General features: G+C 37.2%; 1 protein-coding gene across 3 annotated transcripts; it reads right to left on the reverse strand.

Annotated features, from left to right (window-relative positions):
- Positions 1-474: 474 nt before the first annotated feature.
- RB195_003869 (uncharacterized protein) lies at positions 475-5,938 on the reverse strand (the record flags this gene model as incomplete). Of its 3 annotated transcripts, XM_064201710.1 has the most annotated exons (8): positions 475-543; positions 1,293-1,353; positions 1,650-1,710; positions 2,961-3,010; positions 4,559-4,677; positions 5,126-5,186; positions 5,482-5,545; positions 5,866-5,938. In XM_064201710.1, the coding sequence occupies 8 exons, from the start codon at positions 5,936-5,938 to the stop codon at positions 475-477; spliced, it is 558 nt and encodes a 185-aa protein (XP_064057591.1). The 3 variants fall into 3 exon arrangements, with proteins under 3 accessions (XP_064057591.1, XP_064057592.1, XP_013292064.2); XM_064201711.1 differs by lacking the exons at positions 2,961-3,010; positions 4,559-4,677; positions 5,126-5,186; positions 5,482-5,545; positions 5,866-5,938 and adding an exon at positions 2,839-2,908; XM_013436610.2 differs by lacking the exons at positions 475-543; positions 1,293-1,353; positions 1,650-1,710; positions 2,961-3,010 and having other exon boundaries at positions 4,546-4,677.
- Positions 5,939-21,294: the final 15,356 nt, after the last annotated feature.

Here is a 21,294-nt window from a genome sequence, read left to right on the forward strand (position 1 = left end):
CTCCGTTTCCCTCAGGTTCCTGTACAATGGTTTTATTTGAATACCCTGTCGAGGAGACCTTATTGGTTTACGACAGCTCGCAAGTGGATACGGCGCGTGCAGAAGGTTGATGCGTCGCAACTGATTTCGTGGGAAAGAACAGCATCTTCCACGACGATTCGGGGAGGACGAGCGTTCCCGCCATCCATAATCCAAACTCCAGTCTTTCACCGAGTTTTGTACCGCCCAGTTTTTCGTGATACGTCGCCTTTATCTATCTTTACTTAAGGTTAATTGTAGGAAAAGATTTCCATATAAAAAATCTCAACATGAACCTAACATTTTTCAAAAAAGGATTTTTCTACTAGATGTTATTTAGTCCTTAATGAAGCAAAATTCAGTCAAGAAGAGTAGTTTAGATGCATTTTTATTACCTCAAAGGAGCCCTTTGAGCTGATGAGAGAGTTCAGAATTATGCAAAGAATCTTTAATTTTTCACTTCTTTTCACTACTGTAAGGAAATTGAGCACTATTCAAAAGAGGAGAAGCAGTTACAATGGCATCCTGAATATATGTAATCATATGAATGTTGTTTAACAAAGGTTCACATTTGCATATATGTAGATACTGTAATCTTTTTAGAACATAATTTTTAGCAAAACGAAGGGTACAAGAGTGAAAAGAACGAGAAATGAAGTTGGTGAAGAAGAATTGCAGAGATCAGTACTGCAGCAACATCTTGTGCTACCATCTAATTCCATCTCGCAATCATCCGCCTTGAAAACACGTTCATTAGGGACATACGCAAACCTCAAAAAAACCTTACCTTGATTTAAAAAAAAAACTAATTTTTGAGCAATTCTTAATACCCTCACGCTTCTATGCATATTCAAGAAAAAAACTCATTGAAAAATTGCAATGTTTTGCTCAAGTGTTTGCAATTAATGGAAATTAAGAACATTAAGTAACCTTACACTGTACCAAAATTTTACTAGGTAAAAAGAGACTTTCTGTGTATGGAAAAAAATTAACAGTAAACTTAAACATTATTTGAATGGCTTAAAAAGTAATAGTAAATTTAAATATTATTTGGATGGGTTAATTTTCCTCTGTTTTCTTTGTCATTTTCTTAGAAGCGCACATTTTTCAGAAAATCTTCATATGAACCCTCGATTCAACCAAATTTTCGGATGAGGTGAGGAACCGATTTTTTTATTTTTATTTATTTATATTTTTTTTTCAGCGCTGTCCCTCTCAGATTGTCTCTTAAGGTTATATCTAAATAAGTAATTTCAGACAAAAAAAAAACTTACACTGCACTTATTGATCATATCGCAGCCGTAAGAGATCGTATCGCTATCTGTCGTTATTGTCCTAGAAAAAAGAAGTTATTTAATTCTTAAAGTTCCATAACGATTACTATCGTTAGGTTAATATCCGTACTCATAATTTAATAATGAACAAAGAGATAATGAATAACAATAAGAAAATAATTCTGCAATTTTTTTGTGTTTTTTTTTTGTCTGTAGAATTATTTTCTAACGGTGTGCAGCGCTTTGTAGCTTTTTCGCTACGATTACTTTAACTTATTGTGCCATAGAGCGCAACAAAATACGAAAGGAAGGAACCATACGAAATTCTTCTTAATAAGGTATTTCTATGCAACTTACGATGTGCAGTATTTTCCACTGCAATTCAAAATTCCGAGAGGTTTTGAAGTATTTGTGCTCCCTGAAAAAAAACTATTTGATAATTATTCAAATAATTAATTATTCAAATAACTTTTAAAAGTTTTCTTGTTTCTTTAAAAGCTTATATAAGGCACAAAACTAGTAACGATGACAAAATCTGCTCCGGTAGCTCCCGGAACCCGTAACGATTAGGATTAGATTATGATTATACCCGAAAAAGAAATCCGTTCGATTCGCGCCTTCTTGAGAACTTTGGTTATTTCTCCAAACATAGTGGGGAAAAAATAACATGGCGTAGTAAACGCAAAAAGCAAAAAATTTTGAAGAAATTTTGAAAAAAGAAAAATTTTTAAGTAAAGATAGATAAAGGCGAAGTACGCTGCCTACAAGCAGTGATTTATTTCTTTGGAATTGTTTTTTTTTTGGGATTTTGGAAAGTTTCACGGATATAACAGACTTCACGACAATTTCGTCGCGATGGTTAAAAAATCGGTTAAGGAATCCTTCAATGGACCTTTAATCTCTAAAGTACGTGTGCTCATTGATATTTGCCTTCAACAGCATTACATGCGGAACGTTGAAGCTTCTTCATTTTACCATTTCGCATATTTTCTGACTATTATGAGGTATCCAGAAAAAAAAATTTATAGTAATAACTTAAGCGCCAACTCGACAACCGAGAATTCGTTAATAAACATTAGTTTTAATCGTTTTCTTAACGTATTTGAATTTCCAATGGTAAACCTGCGGTTATTCAATTTGATCGGCACTTCATAGTGCAGAGAATTTGATTTTTAATTTTTTAGATGCAAGGGCAGATTCGGTAGTTATCCAGTAAAGTCGATAAACGTGGCGCGATGGCCGAGTGGTTAAGGCGTTGGACTTAAGTTCCAATGGACGTAAGTCCTCGTGGGTTCGAACCCCACTCGCGCCAAATTTTCGCACGTATGCAACAATATCTCAAATGGTTTTCAACCAACACGCTTCTGCCATTCATTTGATCACTTGACTTTTCTAAAATATGGGATTTTGAATAGATGGCGAAAAAAGGGGAACAGGAACTAATTCAAAAATCCTAAAAATCAAAATAGGGACTATTTTGAAATTCTCTAGGCCTTCCTTTTTCTAGAAACTTATTCAAAGCGCTAAAATTCAGATAAAATCCTACCAAAATGGCATTTAATAGCAACTGTTACGCTGACGAGCGCAACAAAGGCAAGAAGTCGGAACGAAATCATTGCGGGAGTGGGAATACTTTTACTCTTGTCGTTGGAAATGTTTGTTACTTACTCAGTGACAAACAATGTTTATCCTTGTGTTTCTGATAAGGAGACGTTGTCCTTTGAGCAATCAGAATTCAAAAGAAAAACTCCATGCTCTGCCAAAATTCATTGGAATGCCGCCAGGTTGCGGACACCTGAATTCAAACCTTAAATATCCAGTCATTAGGAAAAAAATGCACTGCACTTACACTAACAGTGCTTTTCATAATATTTTCTCAATATTTCGATACTGGATAAGATCCAACCTAGTCTTTACAGTTCCACTTTTTTTTGCAATGTTACTCTGGGCTCCTGGATCAGCGAATTACCTGCTTTTATTTTCACTAAAAATTGTTTATTACTCCTGAAAAGAGTACTCTACATCGCATTCGTATGTAGATATGTATGTCGCAATCGATTGTAGTCTTTATTTTGGCACATTTTGGCATTAGACTAATTGTTTTTCTTTACAAATTTCCTAAATCAAGTAAATCATCTTATTTACTTTGACTGACTTTTTTTAAATAAAAAAAAACCTTCTAATGAATGAACGTAACAACGTTAACTCTTTGGATTTATTTTCAATTTTGATAGCCCAGTGTATATTGTCTTAATTGAATTATTTCTATAATAATAGTAATAAGGAAAAATTTGGAAAAATTGTGGACGACGTTTGTCAGAAACTTAGTACCGAAGGCCCCTAAAGTTATTAATAAATGTAATCCAATTGGGTTTTTAGATGTCTTTTTTCTGAGTTAAGACTTATTCTTTTTGCTTCAAAAAAAATCTTTTGCAGAGTACCTTTCTTCACTAACGCTCAGCGTAGTGTCCAATTATTTTTTTATTTTTCTGGAGTAATAAAAAAAAGTGACTCTCATGTTTTCTTCAATCAAATCACCAACGGCTCGAACACAGGAATTCAAAAATATTGTGGACTTGGTTTATGAGGGATAGGACTGCTTGCGAATCAGTTTATTTTTCTTCCACTTCTTTTTTTAACATTTTAAGCATTTTCGGTATCGCAGATATTTTAGTAATATGAAGCATACCGTACTGAAGAGAATGATAACGGTAAACAAAGGCTTGGTTGTTTATTTGCACCTCCCCGGGTTACCATCAATATTTGTTGCCCATTTTTCCTGACTGTCCTTTCGTAGCAGAATTTTAAAGCCCTTTTAGAGTTCATCTGAGATGAATCCACCACTGTTTTCGACAGTATTTCCAACTCGGATTTCTTCATTTCTGTGAATAAAAAGCACTAATTTTTATGTGAGTAGTTTCCACGGCTGTAAATTACCGTTTCTCGAATTTTCCTTCATAGGAGACGGCGTTTCATGGAAACAGCTTTTCCAACAAGGATTAAATGCTTTGTGTGGTATAAAAAAGGAATGTAAGAAAAGAAAAACATGTTTATCCGTGCATAGGTGCTTTGTCAAGTGATAAGAACGTACAAATTTTTAACGAGCGTTCATTTAATGACATCTTCTCCTTTCAAAGGAACACAAAGGATCCCAGGAAGACGACGATTACAATAATTTTTCTTCAATGAATGATAGATTCTAGCTTTCAGAATCACAGAGAAATAGTGGCACAAAATCAATTCAATTACATTCTTAAATGAAAAACGTGATCAAAGCAAGCGGTGCAATAATGAAAAGAGCTGAAAGTTTTGATGAAGAATTGCAAAGCTCTTTGCTACAACAACACAATGTGTCACCGTTCTTGTCCGTCACGCAGTCATCTTTCTGTAAAAAAAAATCTGGTTAGAAAAACACCTATTTAAACGAATACTCAAAACGAGTATTTTAGAAAATATCATAATAAAAAGATAACTCATTATATTACTCAAAGAATGTTCTAGAATTCAAAACACTTATTCTGAAATCTAGGATCTCCCCGGCTCGGAAGAGGCAGTTCCAAGAATGTTCTTCTCAGTTCTTTCTGAGGTGATTAGAAATAAACTATAAAATACAATACAAATTGCCCGATTCGTTTTCGGAATGTAAGATATAAAAAAAAATTAAAAAAATATTGGAGTGGGATTGGCCAATGCCCCACATTTTGGTCAAAATTTCTCTGAAAAATACCAGAACGTTCGCTACTTACTGTGCTTTGTATGTATGTGAACGTTCCCACTACCTTTATTATTCGAAAAAAAAACTATGATTTAAAAAAGTGGCAAATTTAACTTACATTACACATATTTGTCATGTCACAACCGTAGTAGGCTGATTTATCATTCTTCAAAATAACCCTGAAAAGAGTTTCCTTTAAGCAATTAACGCTCTTGATTATCCGTTGAGATTCGATTCAACCAAATATTCACGCTGGCCATTGATAGGAGTAAATTTTGGGAATGAAAAGAGCATTTGATCTTTTTTCAGCATGCAAAAATTGTGAGTAAAATTGCTAACTTAAGCGTTGCTGCCATTCGTGCTTGACTATGTGAAACTATAAACCATATTCCGAAAAGAGAAAAAAACGCCGACAGTTGCTGAGTTACGTTAAAATATTCAAATTCTCTTCTCTTTTTAATAACTGTGACTTACTTTGTGCAGGATTTCCCTTTGCATTCCGAATTTGAAGATGGCTTGACGTTTTCGGCGTAGTGACCTGCATTTAAAAAAAAAGTTGCTTCGGTATATTGGAGAACATTTTAGAAAATTGGGATCTGTAAACGCTTGACAAATAAGCAAGGTTCTTATTTTCCTTTAAACCAGTAGTCTTTTATAAAATATAGAAAATTTTGCAAATATCAAGTGACTGAGGAAACGAAGAGGTAAAGAATTTAATTCCAATGACTAAAATTTAATACGAGCGTACAAAACTGATTTTAGACGTTCATGGTAGTATTGTAGAGTTTTACTAAGGACCTGGTGATCTTTAGAACAAAGCTATAAAGGTGACGGATACATGGATACGTGAATTCTTACCAGTGTAGCATTTTAGTGCAGTTACAACGCCAACCAGAACAAGAAGGATGGCGAGAATTCGTGGCGATGTCATTTTGAGAACTGTACACCTCAACTATGGCTGCCTAAGGCGGTTCTTGTTTGTTCAATAACAAAAAACCGTACGTTCCTACATTTTCTGATATGGAGACAGAGAACAGCTGAACACAATTCAATTTTGGGACTGTAGTTGAAATTTTGCAATATTCTCAACCACACGTTACTTTCTCCTTCATGTAAACTATTAAAAAGTACAAAGATCGAATAAAGATAACTAGAGAAAGCAAGAAAAGATTGACTTTTCTGAAATTTTTCCAAAAAAAAAAAACTGGAAAAAAAGCCCTGAAGAACCTGAATATCGACGGTAATGACATGGAAAATCACTCGAGAAGAGTGATTGAACCGAATAACGCTGTGCATTTCCACTTCCAAATCCAGAAAAAAAAATGGTGGCAGCAGAACTGGATTTCACTCCACAATTCAGTTTTCTGTGTTTACATCCGAAGTTTTTAAGCGTTTGAAAAAGAAAAACTCGAAAATTCCTCCAGCAAAGGTGAGAAATTTCTTCAAGTATTTTATTTCCACGTATGTAGTCATCACTCTTGTTACTCATTTATTTTTGAGTGCCTGAAGTGTTGATAAGCAAAGAAATAAATAAATATTTGCTGAGGGATTAATACCACTGCGGTCACATCGTCGCCGAGCTGTTCGTCATGAGGCGAGGATCGTCTCAGCTCTTTTTTACCATCGATCCACTGAAAACAATCAGAGACATGTCGACGAATATGGATAAAATAGCAGTTGTAGTTTTTTCTCTTGAGGAAATTAAGAGGGAAACGTCCTCGTCCAGTCAGTCCTGTTGTCGCGCGCAGTCAACACTTCCTTTATATGTTGATCATTTTTATTCGTCATCAAAGTAAACATGTGACACTGAATTTCTAATCAAATTCTAGAACATTTGTACTTTTCTGATGATTTGTTTAGGAAATTTTAGCGTAAACCAGCATCCAGACATTTAAACCCACAAATCTGGAAAGGAAAATTCCTAATACGTGAACAATAAAATCACAAGTCATGCGTTATTTTCCCGTTGCCCTCGAAATGGAATTTTCTGCAGAATTGTCCTTTCTGATAAGGGAGCAAACGTCTAATTGGGTTCAAACGACGACGGCTAGAGCCGTATATTTTGCAAAATAAAACACTTTAAGCTACCATCAAAGGGATTTTTTTATTGTCGATACGAGAAACGAATCACTTTGTTTGTTTTTAAGAACGTTGCTAACTTCTCCCCAATAACATTTCTATATAGCAAACACTATAAGCAAGGGATCTGGAAATCTTTGATTTTTACGGGTCTCACTGCCCGTCGTTCCTATGTATCTTCCAAAATCTTCCAGAAACTCCATCATAAAATCGATTGTTCGGGCGATCTACTGGAACGAGTGCCTAGGCAAGGATCGATTAGAAAGACAAGGGAAAACTATTGTGCGCTCTTTAAAAAACCATTGAAACGACAGACTGATAAGATTGTAGGATGAAACGATGAAACTAATCGAAATTGATTGACAAAATCGATCGGAGGGCTATAATGTGAAACTTATGTCTAGTATTTTGAGTTATTCTCTCCATATATGGTGAGCTCAGCTAAAATATTTAGCTCTGACCCTTCCGAAATCAGGACCAACATGGGTTTGCAGCCAGTTAAGTCTACCAGTCTTCAAACATTGATAGCATGAAATCATCATCCAATTTATCTATAAAATAGATCCTGGGTCAAACAAGGTCTCTCACCTTTTCGAGGTCGATAAAATAGTCCTAGAATATTTCTCCTGAAAGTAAAAACACAGGATTAAATAATTCGCTGGGACCGCGGGTTGTTGGGTGACCAGCATGTGTGCTTATAAACGTCGAATTTTTTTGATTCTTTTATTTTTTTCTTCATATTTTTTATATCCTGCAGTAACTCAGTTAGTAACTCTACTTCTTTTTCTACTTCTATTTCTTTCTACTTTGTTTCTTGCATGTACTAAAGAATACTTACTAAATAATGCTGTTCAGAAATATCAGGCAATTCTGAATTGGAATCAATCTATCTCTAACTAAACAACTATCTCCAGATACCCATCTATTCGTTAGCGCATACCAAACTAACGGCACCTTATTCTTTCTTAAACATTTTATTCTCTCAACCTTTTTAATTAATATAAAATTACAATGATACACATACAAAAATAAAATTGACCAGGATTGTACCACCGAACCCGAATAATTGTCTCCAGATAACGCTCCTATCGATAACTATGTACCTTCGAAGGAATCCGTCAAGCCACTCAAACAAGATCCTTTTTTTGTTCTCAACTGTCTTGGTCGATTACTATGGTGCTCACATAGCGTAATCTCATTTAGACTACACGGACAAAACATTCTACAAGCAGGGTAATGACTAATGACATAGCTATTCTACGAAGCGGTGAATAGTCGAACGCTCGACATTTGGTATGTCCAGATGCGCTGCGGGAAGAACGTCCGTAAAGAACATTTTCACTCACCCTGAGAATCTGCAAAAGTTTGCTCGTTTGCAAGAAAACACTGCTACCCGGTATGAGCAAATACAATTGGATTAGCCTCAAGGTACCTTCTCCAAATCAAGAGGAAAATTTATGTAGCGCACGCCTTCAGGAAGATGATTTTCTCAAGGGTCCGCTGTAGCCGTGAAGACGATGGTTCGAGACCATCGTAGTGCCAACCAAACCCTTTACTCCGTCGGGACCGAAAAAGTGATACCGGACAGGACTGTGAGGATAAAAACATTGACTTGACAGATCGGATGTAATCAGCATTGATATTATTGAGATTAGGGCCATAGAAAAAGCATCCAGAACATTTTTTTTGCTGCAGGTTATTCTCGAGGACTCTCCTAAAACATTTTTCTTAGCTTAAGAGAAATCGAAAAAATAATAACTAGTGCCCATTTATCGAATAGTAAACAATGACTTGAGGTTGATCGAACTACACTTAGGAACTGGTGGTCCCATGGAAGTCCCAGTATGTCAGGACTACTGTGGCATGCGCGCTTCTGCTACCTTTGCCACAAGCCTTACCTTTGCTGGCCATCGCACGTGCTCCTGTTCAGGTTGCCTCAGGAGCATCCTTGCGCCGGTCCAAGTCTTTGAGGTAAACTTCCAAATTTGGTTCTTTGAAGGCGCGTTTTGAAAGTGGTACTATGAACGTCCATTTTAGCGAAAAATCAAGTCATAACAATTTACTCTTTGGAGCAAATCATGAGCTAAGTAGATCAAAACTAGCTAACCAAACTCTTCCGTCATTATGATTTTGATTATGATTAATCAGAATCACAAACTTCCACGAAAAGCTCTCTGCTGTTCGTACCGCTAACAGCAAATAGGCTTTTCGGTGTCACTAACGTCAACCAGCACATTCGCTCCGGTCCAGGTACCTAACCCCATTCGTAGATAACCTAGTTCTTACTTTCCTCTGACCTATACTAGTCACATGTACAGCGAGAACTCATAAGGAGACCATTTTCTATTCAGAGGACACTTTGTGAAGAATTCTGCACATATTCCCTTTCGGAAACATTATTCATATGTCGAAATTCAGAAGCCCAGCGTGGCGGCTAAATTTTAGACGTTTTTTCAACAGTAATGGATGATAACGTCTTAATTGAGGTAGTAATAGAAGCTGCGTTGAGTAATGGATCGCAGGAATACATGTTGAGTTAAACAATTGACCACGAAGGGTTGCATATGCAGTAGATCTTATCATGGAGCTTTTAGTAACCTTAACTTTCTAGTACCGCCATACGAGATAGCCAAAAAGACCTTTATCCTTCTGCAGAAATCCTTTTTTACGTGAATAAAAACGGTTTCTTGGGTCTTCCACTGGTTAAGGATCTTTTTCTGGCAAAAACAAGATGTCGTTTGTCAAAAGACATGAAGAAAATGGCCACCAGAGTTAGCCAATTCGAAATCAAGCTTATAACTAACGTCCCTTATTTCTGTCGCTTACTTACGACTCGCACAGCTTGAATTTGTTGTGGTATCTTACCGTAGTCAAGTGTAAGTTGTGAACAAGACGACGGAATTCACTGTATCCATCGGAACTTCATTCCTCGGTCAATATCTACAGCTGATAAAAATATACAAAAAGAACTTCATTGATTCTTGTTTGAGGTCCTGAGAAAATCTATATACACGGATTAGGCGGAAATTCCTTTTTTGAGTACACATTCGACCGCCTAAGTGTGGATTTGAATATAGAAAAGTCGAAAATATCCTTTTCATACAATAAAATTGAATAAGTCGCACGACACCTATCGTCAAGTCATTTTCAAGTCAGTCTCGGTAAAAGGGATATCAAGCACGTTTGAAAGAGGCAACCTAGATGATAATACAACACAATAAATAGTACGTATGGAGGATACCTAAGGAAATTTTGAAAACTCTTCCTAGCCTTCCTTTCTTCTCCACTTCTTTTCCAATTTTCCAGAGCAAAATTAGAGATGAAACGAGTAAAGGGAAGTCTATCCCTTGTTAATCGCCCGCTTATGATCTGTTTTCGATTCTTGCTCACTTTGAGTTTGATAGACTCCTCTGCACCTCATGTTATACCTTTCTTACATGTGTCCCCATAGATTACTTGCACATGTACATGCACTTACATCATAAAAATTGGAAGAGAATCTTTAAAATCATCCACGACTGACATTATAAAATCCAAACAAGGACCACCGCATTAACGTTGACGTCAACTGACGTGAAAAACTATAACCACTCACTATTATATATGACGAATTGCTTGCATACGGAGCTTTCGGAGAATGAACGAATCCATGATGCTAAAATTGTCCTAATCCTAATCATTGAATACAATAGTCGCTTTCCAAATTAAGAATTGTAAGAAATTATAAGATTTTTTCTCCAAATTGTAAGAATTAAGCGGAAAGAAAAAAAAACAGAAACTTAATGGACGATAATCACCGACAAACTATCTGTACAGTTCGATAGAAAAGTTCGAAACGAAAAAGACACAGGAAGAAAGCGAATCCGAGAGATTACAGTTAATCGTCTGTTGGTGATGTTCTACTGAGACCTGGTAAATGTAACGCTGCTCGTATGCATTAAACACCTCGCACTCGTGCCTCATGAGATATGTAAACATTGCATCTTACGCTCAAATACTGTATTATTCTATGTAGTTAAGACAGCAGATGCATTAGAATTTAAGAGTCAAAAGGACATGCTTTATTTCCTTGCTGAACATTATGAAGTTCTTCCTGAATTGGCTGGAAGAAATGGGCTGCAGTAGTTCAATTTCTATATTTTTGCTTCGGTACTTCCTACGCTGATCTTAGAGGCATCACCCCACGAATCTGAGGTGGTACGGATTTCAGGTGGAGTATTCTTATACGGGATCGTAGCTTATGGAGAGGGGGGTGATTCCGTCCATTTCTTCCTAATTGCCGCAAAAAAAAACGGCCCGGAAGATGCGGCACATGCACAAGACTGGCGCGCTCCAGTCGAACTCCTTGTAGAAAATAGCGCGCCAGAATGCCCGAAGCCGCCTTCCGGGCCGTTTTTTACGGCAATTAGGAAGAAATGGACGGAATCACCTCCCTCTCCATAGTCTCCCATCCCGTATACGAATACTCCACCTGAAATCCGCAGCACCTCAGATTCGTGGAGTGATGCCTTCCTTTAATTTCGAAAAATATTAATACAACGATTTTTGTTGTTGCATAAGTCAAGTACAGTTTTATCTTCTTTTTTATTTTTATGATGTTTATATTTAAGCCGCGATAAGAGAATCTTCGATCTTAGAAGCACCTCTTTTAACCGCATGATAGCAACAAGCTGAAAAAATTAAGAAAAGGGGGATAACACGAAAAATTTAACACATTGTATGTGCTTTATCTGTTTATTGTAGTTGTACAAATGTTCTCCATCTTTGTGCCGTTAACAAAAGAGAAATTTGATTAGCTAGACAAGAAAATTTCTTGAGCTAGTGACTAGCAAGAAGCGAAAGCAATAAAGCGATGGATAAACTTTCCAAGTCCCAATGTCTAGAAAAGGAACTTAAAGATTGTTCTATAAAGAAGATATACTGTTCACACTGTCACCCGAATGTTCCCTACGACGCAGCCAGCTTGGACTCAGGAAAATTTGCTGAGAGCATGGAGAAAGCTTTCTTTTTTCTCGAAGCTCCTCTTCAGGATTACCGTTTGTTGCTGTTGTTATGCATGGACAACGACTGTCATTACAGATATTCATAGCTTATACTCTTCAAACTGCAATTTTTTTCCAATCGAATCAAAAATCCCCGATAAATTTGATCACGACCCCGTACAAGACGGTATGTAGTTAATAGTCAATCACGTAGTTTAAGAGCAAAATAAAAAATAGAATAGAATAGAAGAGGTTGTAGTTATATTAAATTAAAAATTTTAGTGACATTCCATGATTAAGTAAAATCTAATATTTATCAATGTATTTTTATGGTTGGCAACCCCGAGAGAGTATTTTCCCACATGTTTTCCCAACTTAACCCAACTCCCAGTTTAATTATTTTATTTATGTTTATTTATTGTTTATTTTCCTCATTATGCGCAAACTGGGCATGTTATGTGGAACTATTATGCTTGTGCCTGTCCCTACATTTTACCCTAAAAGTTCCGTGTCATTTGAAACTCCGTAGCGTTATTTCCGTATCAAAAACGCGTCTGAACACTACCCTCATCGTCCTTGTGTCATTAATTTTTTTTTTCGAAATATTGATTGGAATTGAAGAAAAAATTGAAATAATAGAGATAGTAGTTGAAAAGTCCCTAAAAGTTGAAAACATGAAATTCCTCACTAAATGAGAAAATCACATTTTTGGTGTCGATCATTGGAAGGTTCTGATGAAAGTGAAAATATATTGTTGCACCATAGACTGGAATTAGGAGATTTCTCCACAAACAAATAAATCGTCCTCTTATTTTCGAAACACAAGGCCGTTCACACGGTAATTTACGAATTTTTACGATCATCAGATGATCAAGTACATTCAGTGTTTTCACAACATCAACCCATCTGATATACTTTTCGGATTCACTCCACTATTGGCGGCTAGGAATTCTTTGTGGAAATTTTTGTTCAATTCTTCCATCGGCGGTGACCTTCATCATGGAACAAACGCCATAGACGGTAGTGAACAGTAATCCATAGATGATCATTATAACTAATGTTTAGAAAAATATTTTTTCTTTTCCTTCTATTGCTCTATAAGAAGACTTTTGATCAGAACTTGAATTTGGGTTTATCAACATTTTGGTAGAAGCGAATTGTTCGCCTAGGTTCCAAATATGTACCTTAGGTTGAAGATAGGAGCTCAGGATTGGGAAGTGAACAGTGATGATTTGGTCATTCCTTCTCTTTTCGTTTACTTCCTTCATTCTTAGTTACTTACACGTACCCTTCCTTCATTGTTGTTGATTGATTATTGTTTTTATTGGTTGTTATTGTTTTATTAATTGTTGATTATTTATTGATTGTTCAATGTGTTCTTCTTTAGCTGTTCCACTTATGTTCAGTGTCTCTAGAGTTCTACCACCTAAAAAAAAACAAAGTGAAATCCGTATCGAACAGTAATCGGAACCTTCGACAGCGCAAGTGACCAACGCGCGTGTGATTCACACCTGAGGCATTTTGCACAAATGCGACGCATAAATATGAGAGCCGAACGCTGCGTCGGACGGACGGATGACGCATTCATTCAACGCGTTCGATCGGCAGCCGATACAAGTGAACACATCACAACGGTACACTGTTGCTTCGTGTTCACACCACTGAGTCATTGAGCGCGGATCATTTAACCTGGTCCTAAAATTACAAATTACATTTACCAGTTAGGTCTTACACGCAGCTATGCTCCCAGGAACTTTATCGATTTTTCCCAGTGTATCTTAAAACAGAAAACAAGTAAATCTCAAGAAAGGAACATTGATCGCGACTGCAAGTCAACTTAAAATATTTTCTAGATGGCATATGACAAAACAATGCGAAAAAAAACAACTGATTTCTGCAAACAACAGATTTGGTGAAATTAGGTGAGATTAGTTATTCTTGATTCCGTTCGAGAAGAAACTGTTGGTTTACGGTAGTCAGAAAATTCGATCAAAAAAAATTCGATTTACCACAAAGTTTCAAAAGGCCTGAATCTGAAAAATTATCTGAAAAGTTAAATGCTGCACATTCATGTTGTAACTGCAGAACTCTGAAATAACTTAACACTCGATTTTATTCGGGACATTGTACTTAAAGGACCTGAGAAGAAGACAATAAAGCAGAACCGCTGGCCTCTTTTCTTAACTTTCAGAAACTGCAACTTTAATTTTTCTCTCTTCACCTAGGCGATCACTTTATGATTAATAGAAGTTTTGTTAAAACATTTCGAAGAATGAAAGAAAAAGTTCGCTTTTGAGCAAAGCAGGAAGATTTAGTAGTGCGGCTGGAATGCAAATGATTGATGAGTGATCTATCGAGATCAGTGTCATCCCCCGGAAATCCAACGGAATGTCCGATGAAAAGTTCACAAGTAAAAGTCATGTCGCAGATTTCACAAAGCTCTATTTTTATCCCATAGAAAAGGTGTTTAATTTTGTTCTTCTATATTGCACCAAAAATACGTCAACACACTCACGCGAAGGCTTTGCGCTAGTGACGAAACGCCTCCCCGATCGAGTGCATCCGCTAGGTGGAGTGATCTTTTTTGGAAGATTTGATCCCATTCCTCCTAGAAACTTCCATAGATTCCATAGAAAAAAAAACGAATACAAATAATTTTTTCTATCTATCGACTTCTCGTAGTAGCATGTTTTTCAAATGACCCGCTTTCCTATAATGATTTTAAAAAGCTTTCTGTAAAGATATAGTAATTGAATGGCCCTAATCAAATAGATAACAATCGATTTGACTTTATTTCTTATCATTATTATTATTATCGTAACTCGGCTACGAATTGGCGAACATTTGTGGAGTTGACAGTTGATGGTATGGATGGAGGTGATAATTTTTTTTTGAAGAAAATAAATCTTAGCTTTTCTTGCTTCTCTTTTCCAAACTTAACCCTTGAAACAATTCCTGATTAGTGCTGTTTACGGGTAGGTCAGAACTGGAAGACTCCTCCCTACGCTCGATACTGATCTACCGTTTCTCGACTTGTAACAAAAATTAACTTCGCGTATCTTTGTTCCCTAACTGTCAATGACCGGAAGAGATCATATTACGGAAGAACAAGGGACACGGAAGGAAAACGAGAAAAAAACGAAAATACTGAAAATTCTTGAACTGTATAATTTCGTTACGTATTACAAAGATTTGACAAACCAGTAGATTCATAACTTGCAGTTTGAAATTAGGTGAAATTTTGTATTAATATTTATGGTGAGATGGTACAAAAAATTGTATTGTGTTCCCCGTGCTTCAAAAAGTTCAACTCGTGCAGATTTTTTTTTCGCGGTTCATAGGCTTAGATTTGCAACTGGACCGGATTTTTGTAAGTAAAAAATAAATTTGAAAAATATAAGAAAAAATAATAAGAAGTAAAAGAAATAAATCAGTAATAAATCACGGTTCCATTCGTTTATAAAAAAACAGTATGCGAAGTTTCATATAGTAATAGTTATCCAAATAATTTACTAGAGATTTCTTACCTAAAACTCACTTCTGCAAACTAAATTCGAAAAATATTGCTAATATTTATTGTTGTTCCAACATTGCATAGATCCGAGAATCACTTATTCGCTCTCAAAATTATTTTTTAAGGTGTAACTCACGCAAACGAAACTACATACCTTTTGACTTAACGGAGTGACTGGTGGGGATGAATTGCTTCGGGAAGAAAAGCATGTTTATATGAAAATGTTGGATGACGCTAATTTAAAAACAGCATGTTACTAAGGAGTCTACTGGTAGCCTCAAACGTGGATTTTGAACAGATCGCTTACCCGCCGAACTTCTTCGCAGGGTAGATCAAATTCTTGCAGATCAAATCACGATGCTCTGATACAACAACGGAAAAAAAAACTGTTGGGTAGGGATTTCAGTGAGACTACCGGGAGTGCATTCAAAACCACCCATCAAACTTTTCCAGATTTCTTCAAGCAAATTGTTTCACCAAATATTGCGGCGAATCGTTTCTACAGTAAAATGCTGGATTCGGATTAAGTGGAAATTTTTCAAAATATACAGGAGCCCAAATCAGAACAAAAATTGGAAAATTTCAAACAAAAAAAACTTGCTACAACTCATGCTTTGAATGGTACACAGAAAAAAACAAATGGTTACACAAAAAAAAAAATGCTCTCCTTCGAAGATGTGGAGATATGGCTCTGAGTAAAAGCTACTTTTATGCCTGCGTAGTGGGCTTATTCTTGAGACAACTTAAAAGACACGGAATTTTTATTTTTTCTATTTCAAAGAAGGTGAATACAGGATCGCATGCAGTTTTAGAAACAACTTGAAACTAAATAAAAAAAACGAGAAAAACTAAATAAAATAAAAAAAAACCCTCTTGCAAGATTAGTTAGTAATCAAATTCCTCTGCGCAAAGAATAAACTTGCACCAAAATGATGGATCATCTTGACTTCTTACACAATCCGCGGATAAAAACCTTATCGTTCATCCACTCATTCTCAGTCCACAAAGAATTCCGTTGTTCCCAAAAAAAAATAATAATCCCTCGTTACTTAATTATAATAGCCTCGTTTGATTACTTAAAATGGTTTTCAAAGCACCAACATCAAGAAAACTCGTACGCATGATCAAAAATCGTGCACATGAAACCTAATTTTAGATTAACAATAAACGAGAAATATTTGCGTTCAGCTCTACTTTCACTGATTAATACTTTCAATACTTTTTTTTATATTTTTGTACAATAAAAATCTCAACAGGTTCAGTACATACGTAAAGTGTTCAGGTTAAAATACACAATAAAATATAACTTACCGCGCCTAAAAGTTACGATCACAGAAGTTGCTCTCGAAATTTGAACCACGAAGGCCACAGGCGCGGCGATTGGAGGAAAAGGCGAGTTGTCATTGATGGTGGTCATCAAATTCAATAGAAAAGATCAAAAATTAGTTCAAATATTTGAAATTGGTTATTTCGAAAGAATATTTATAAAAATCGGAAAACAAAAACAAGCAACAGAAAGATTTACAACTATCTCACGCTTTTAAAAGAAAAATTCCGAACTTTCCTTTTGGGAAACTCTTCTCCACTTCCGACAACGTTCAGATTATATAGTAGAGCGGGATTTATACAAAACTCTCCGTCTATTAGTTCGAGTTAGTTCTAAAGTTAAAAAAAAGAAATATACTAGAGAGGTCCACAATCTTAGTGATGTAGCCAGGACCACCTTCCCATTTAAATCCGGGTAGGGTTAGTCGTGAATTCTACACTGCAACAATACTGCTCTTTTGGGATGTATTTTTTGTACCCTTTCGAATTTCAGCCAAACACGAAAAAAACAGGCTGTATGCCTCAGGCATAGATAGAACAGAGCAATTATAACAAGGAATGAAGACAACTTCTTTTACTGCCTAAACAATAAGAAATTCCAAGTGAGTTGAGTGTTCCAATTTTTTCTCGGAGGACATATGTACCATGTTCTTGTTCCTTATTCGACGAAAGTTTTTTCTCATTGATGAAAAACCTTTCTAAACCGTTAACTCTTCAGTTTGGTGAAGAAAACATCCCTCTCTCCTCACTCCGCAAATGAACTGAACAGATACAGTATCCCGACCTTTAAAGTGGATTGTAGGTATGGTGAGGAATGGCTGGAATAGCCGTTTTTGTTAGTTGAAAAGCTAACCGTTGTGATCAAGCACTATCCTCACTCCAGAACATTTCTCTCTGAGTTAAGCGAGGCGAAGACAGCTTTTTGGTCTAGCACTACGAAAAAAATTACCAGTAATCCCATTACGAGTACTACTTGCTACCGTACAAAACTAATGTTCGCTCCGAGCGTCCCCATACAAATTCGACTGGATCAGATCCATGTACAACCGTGACCAGTGGAAATATATAAACGGTTGTGAATACGCTGCTGTCACCTGAGTAAAGGCAGATCCTGGCGACTACGTGGTCAACAGACGACTAGGAGCAGGAACACTGAAAATTTGCCGATCCAAATTAGTTCTGGTATCTGGATGGCAGAAATAGTCGATATTGTACTCGATACTGTACCATAATTCATTAATTATACCCACAGTTCAACCACCTTATGCTCCCAACCACTTTTACAAAAATGTTGGGGCCTAAGAATCTCTCTTCTAAAAAATATGGCATCAGAAAAATGTGGAATGACCGTTGAACAGAAGGTCCAGACGAGTCACTGATGGATCCATCCTATGCCTTTTCCTATTCCTATCGTAAATACCCAGAATTCAGGATGCAATGCTTTCCTGAGTAACGATTACTCTATGATGAATTCAGTTCCAGCTTGCTATGGCAACTTAATAAAATCATATGAGCTTATGTGCTGACGTGCACCTACTTCATACGGTAGAATATGCGATGACGTTCACATGACGCAGAAACACGCGGCGCATTCTGTTCCCTGCGTGGGTACACGTCGATATTAGCGCAGATTATTGTCAATGTCTTTCAAGGATGATTCCAAAACACACACACACACACTTGGATATATTCAAATGTTCAAAAGCATCCCGAATGAATGAATGAAAAGCAGCACGGATGTGATGGTGATGTGCGCGATTGGGACCTCGGCGAGCGCCGAGTGACGAATGCCTCTTTGTTGTATCATACATTAGGGCCGCATCGATCACTCAAAACAAGAACAAGGCTAGAGCGTTCAAACATTAGCACGATGGGAATATGTATATTAGGTCATCCACGTTCTTTTCTCTTTTTTTCCCCTTGATTTTCTTTAAAAAAACACCTCTGCAAGCATGGGATTTGAACAGTTTGAGGACTAAATTGTGATTTGAAACTAAAGCAGCACTTTTTCATCCCTAAAAATAAGTTGTAAATCAGCGAAAATGTATAGGATCGAGGAAATGGCGTCCCATTTCATTGATAAAATCAAATGTTTCAATTTCATGGATTTAAGGAAAACTCGGCTCCTTAAACTCCTAATATACACATTTACACTTTTCGGCGAAGCCGTGTTTGAGCAGAGAATCAAACCAGGTTTAGTAGTCGGTGAACTTTATTTATTTTATTTTTTAGCATTATTTTTCAAGCTATCGACACTATCAACGAGCTCGTATGCGACCAATTTCAAAATCAAATCGATTCGGTCGATTTCGTGATCGATTATAAAGCTGAAACCAATTTACACCAATTCATCCTGTTACATTTACAAATATCAACCTAGTTCAAGCAGATGTTTGGGCAAAAAAAAACCTATGAAAAAAAAACAAAAATTACTTTTCGGAAATTGTTCTTCGTTTTCAATGCCTAACTACGAGCTTTTTTAGGGAACAAACATCAAAACTTCCCATTCACTTAGGCATGAGGAACGTTGAAGTAATGATTTTGCAGTACATGCCGAGATCAATCCCATAAAATTTCCTCGTAATCGCACTTCTTACAATACTTATCGATCCAAACTCTCTTGAACGATACTTCACAAAATATTCATATGCAAGGAACTGCCATATTTTTAGGGGGAAATCTGAATTTCCCTCAGGAACGAATGCACGGATATTTTTCATGGTCTCCGTATTTCAATGGTTATATTAGAAAGACTGGATTCATTTTCTCTTGGGTGCCACAATGGCAGTTGCATTCCCCCTTGATCCTAATAAGCTTCCAGGGAAATGGTCCATTTGAAACCAGGAAGCGAAAACAGTAAGAAAGCAAATTCAATTGCCTTCGCAAATGCGCCCAAACGTCCGAACATGAGGTCGTAAAACTGATTCCCGAGTCTCTTTTAATGAATAAAATGGGTAGTTAGAGAGTGTGGGCTGTATGTACGAGATATGCGCTTGTTTTCCAGAACAGATCAAAAATGACTCGAAGAACAAAATAGTGCGATGTTTGACATCAAACGATGAGTAATAATGGGATGACCAGTTCCTCAGGGAAAGCTGACTGATGATGATTCACACATTTTGGAGAAAGTCAATATAGTGCATATGAGACGGCACACGAGAGCATCAAGAGTGACGATTCGAAATCAGAGCAGTTCCGTATCGTCCTCTTGACGGACCCGTGCGGTTTCGGCACACACACAAAGCTGAACGAACGCTGGGAGAATAAAAGTGAGATTGTATGAGGATGTGAGGTGAGGTGAGCTGCGTTGTCGATGAAAACGAGTGAAATGAGGCGAAGGCGAGCGGCCGTGGACTGGCCGCCCGGCCTGCCAGGCAGTCAGCAAGCGATGCTCGACCACCATCGCCATACCACAGATCTACAGCCAGATAACTCAGCGACACTAAGGACGAACACGCTCGTTTGAATTTCCATGACGATCGATCGATTTTTGTATGGAGAGAGACGGCCGAGAGAGGGGCATACGACAGGGGCTCCGCCTCTGTTGGCTTCTCCCGATGGCCACGGTGAATTCGTGTCGCCATGGACATCAGCGACAACTATGGCCGTAACTCGTAAATGTCCGCTCGACGACCATGACGACCACCCAAAAACACTACGAGGGGCCGTTGCCTGCCGTCAGCTTTTTTGATGGGGCTGGTTTGTAATAAACAAGTCGAAAAGACCTGCTTAAAGGATGTTAAAGATTTTCATCGCCTTCGGATTCGATCAGGCTAATCTGTACTCATAAAACTTTACGCCATAAAAGGCAGGTTAGTTTAGGGAGAAGAACAAACCAGGTTCCAGGAGAATGGAAGAACAGGAAAAACAAAGAGAGAATGTTGCGGTACCATTAGAATGACTGTGCGACTCTCCTGCTTCTTCATTTTAATCCTCACGATGGAAGTTCTCAGAGCAGAAGGTACAGAGTCGCTAAGATCACTTAATGACACAGAACAACTATGGTGAAAAAGATGGTGAAAGGTGGAAGAGAATCTTATTTTTTGCATTCTGAGTAGGGAAAAGTGATGAGGAAAGGAAGAGTTGGTTTTTTTTTTCTTCTAAGCACATCATACATCCAAAAAAATACCTCCGTCCATCGATGGATCAGTTCAAACAGCGACCTTATCCGCTCATCCGCCAAAGGGCTACAATTCAACGCGTGGAATTAGACGAGCAGCCATAAACGCAAGACAAAAGGAAGCTTTTAAATCGAGCGCTGTTGACGATTCAAACGCTCGCGATGAAGGGGAAAAAAAAACACCTTACCGGCTTCATTTAAAAACCCAGGCCAGGTGTTCCATCGGCCACCCGTCACCGCTCATCGTGCAAGGACGATAAAGAAGG

Source organism: Necator americanus, chromosome IV, assembly GCF_031761385.1.
Source record: "Necator americanus strain Aroian chromosome IV, whole genome shotgun sequence".
NCBI classification, from domain to species: domain Eukaryota; kingdom Metazoa; phylum Nematoda; class Chromadorea; order Rhabditida; family Ancylostomatidae; genus Necator; species Necator americanus.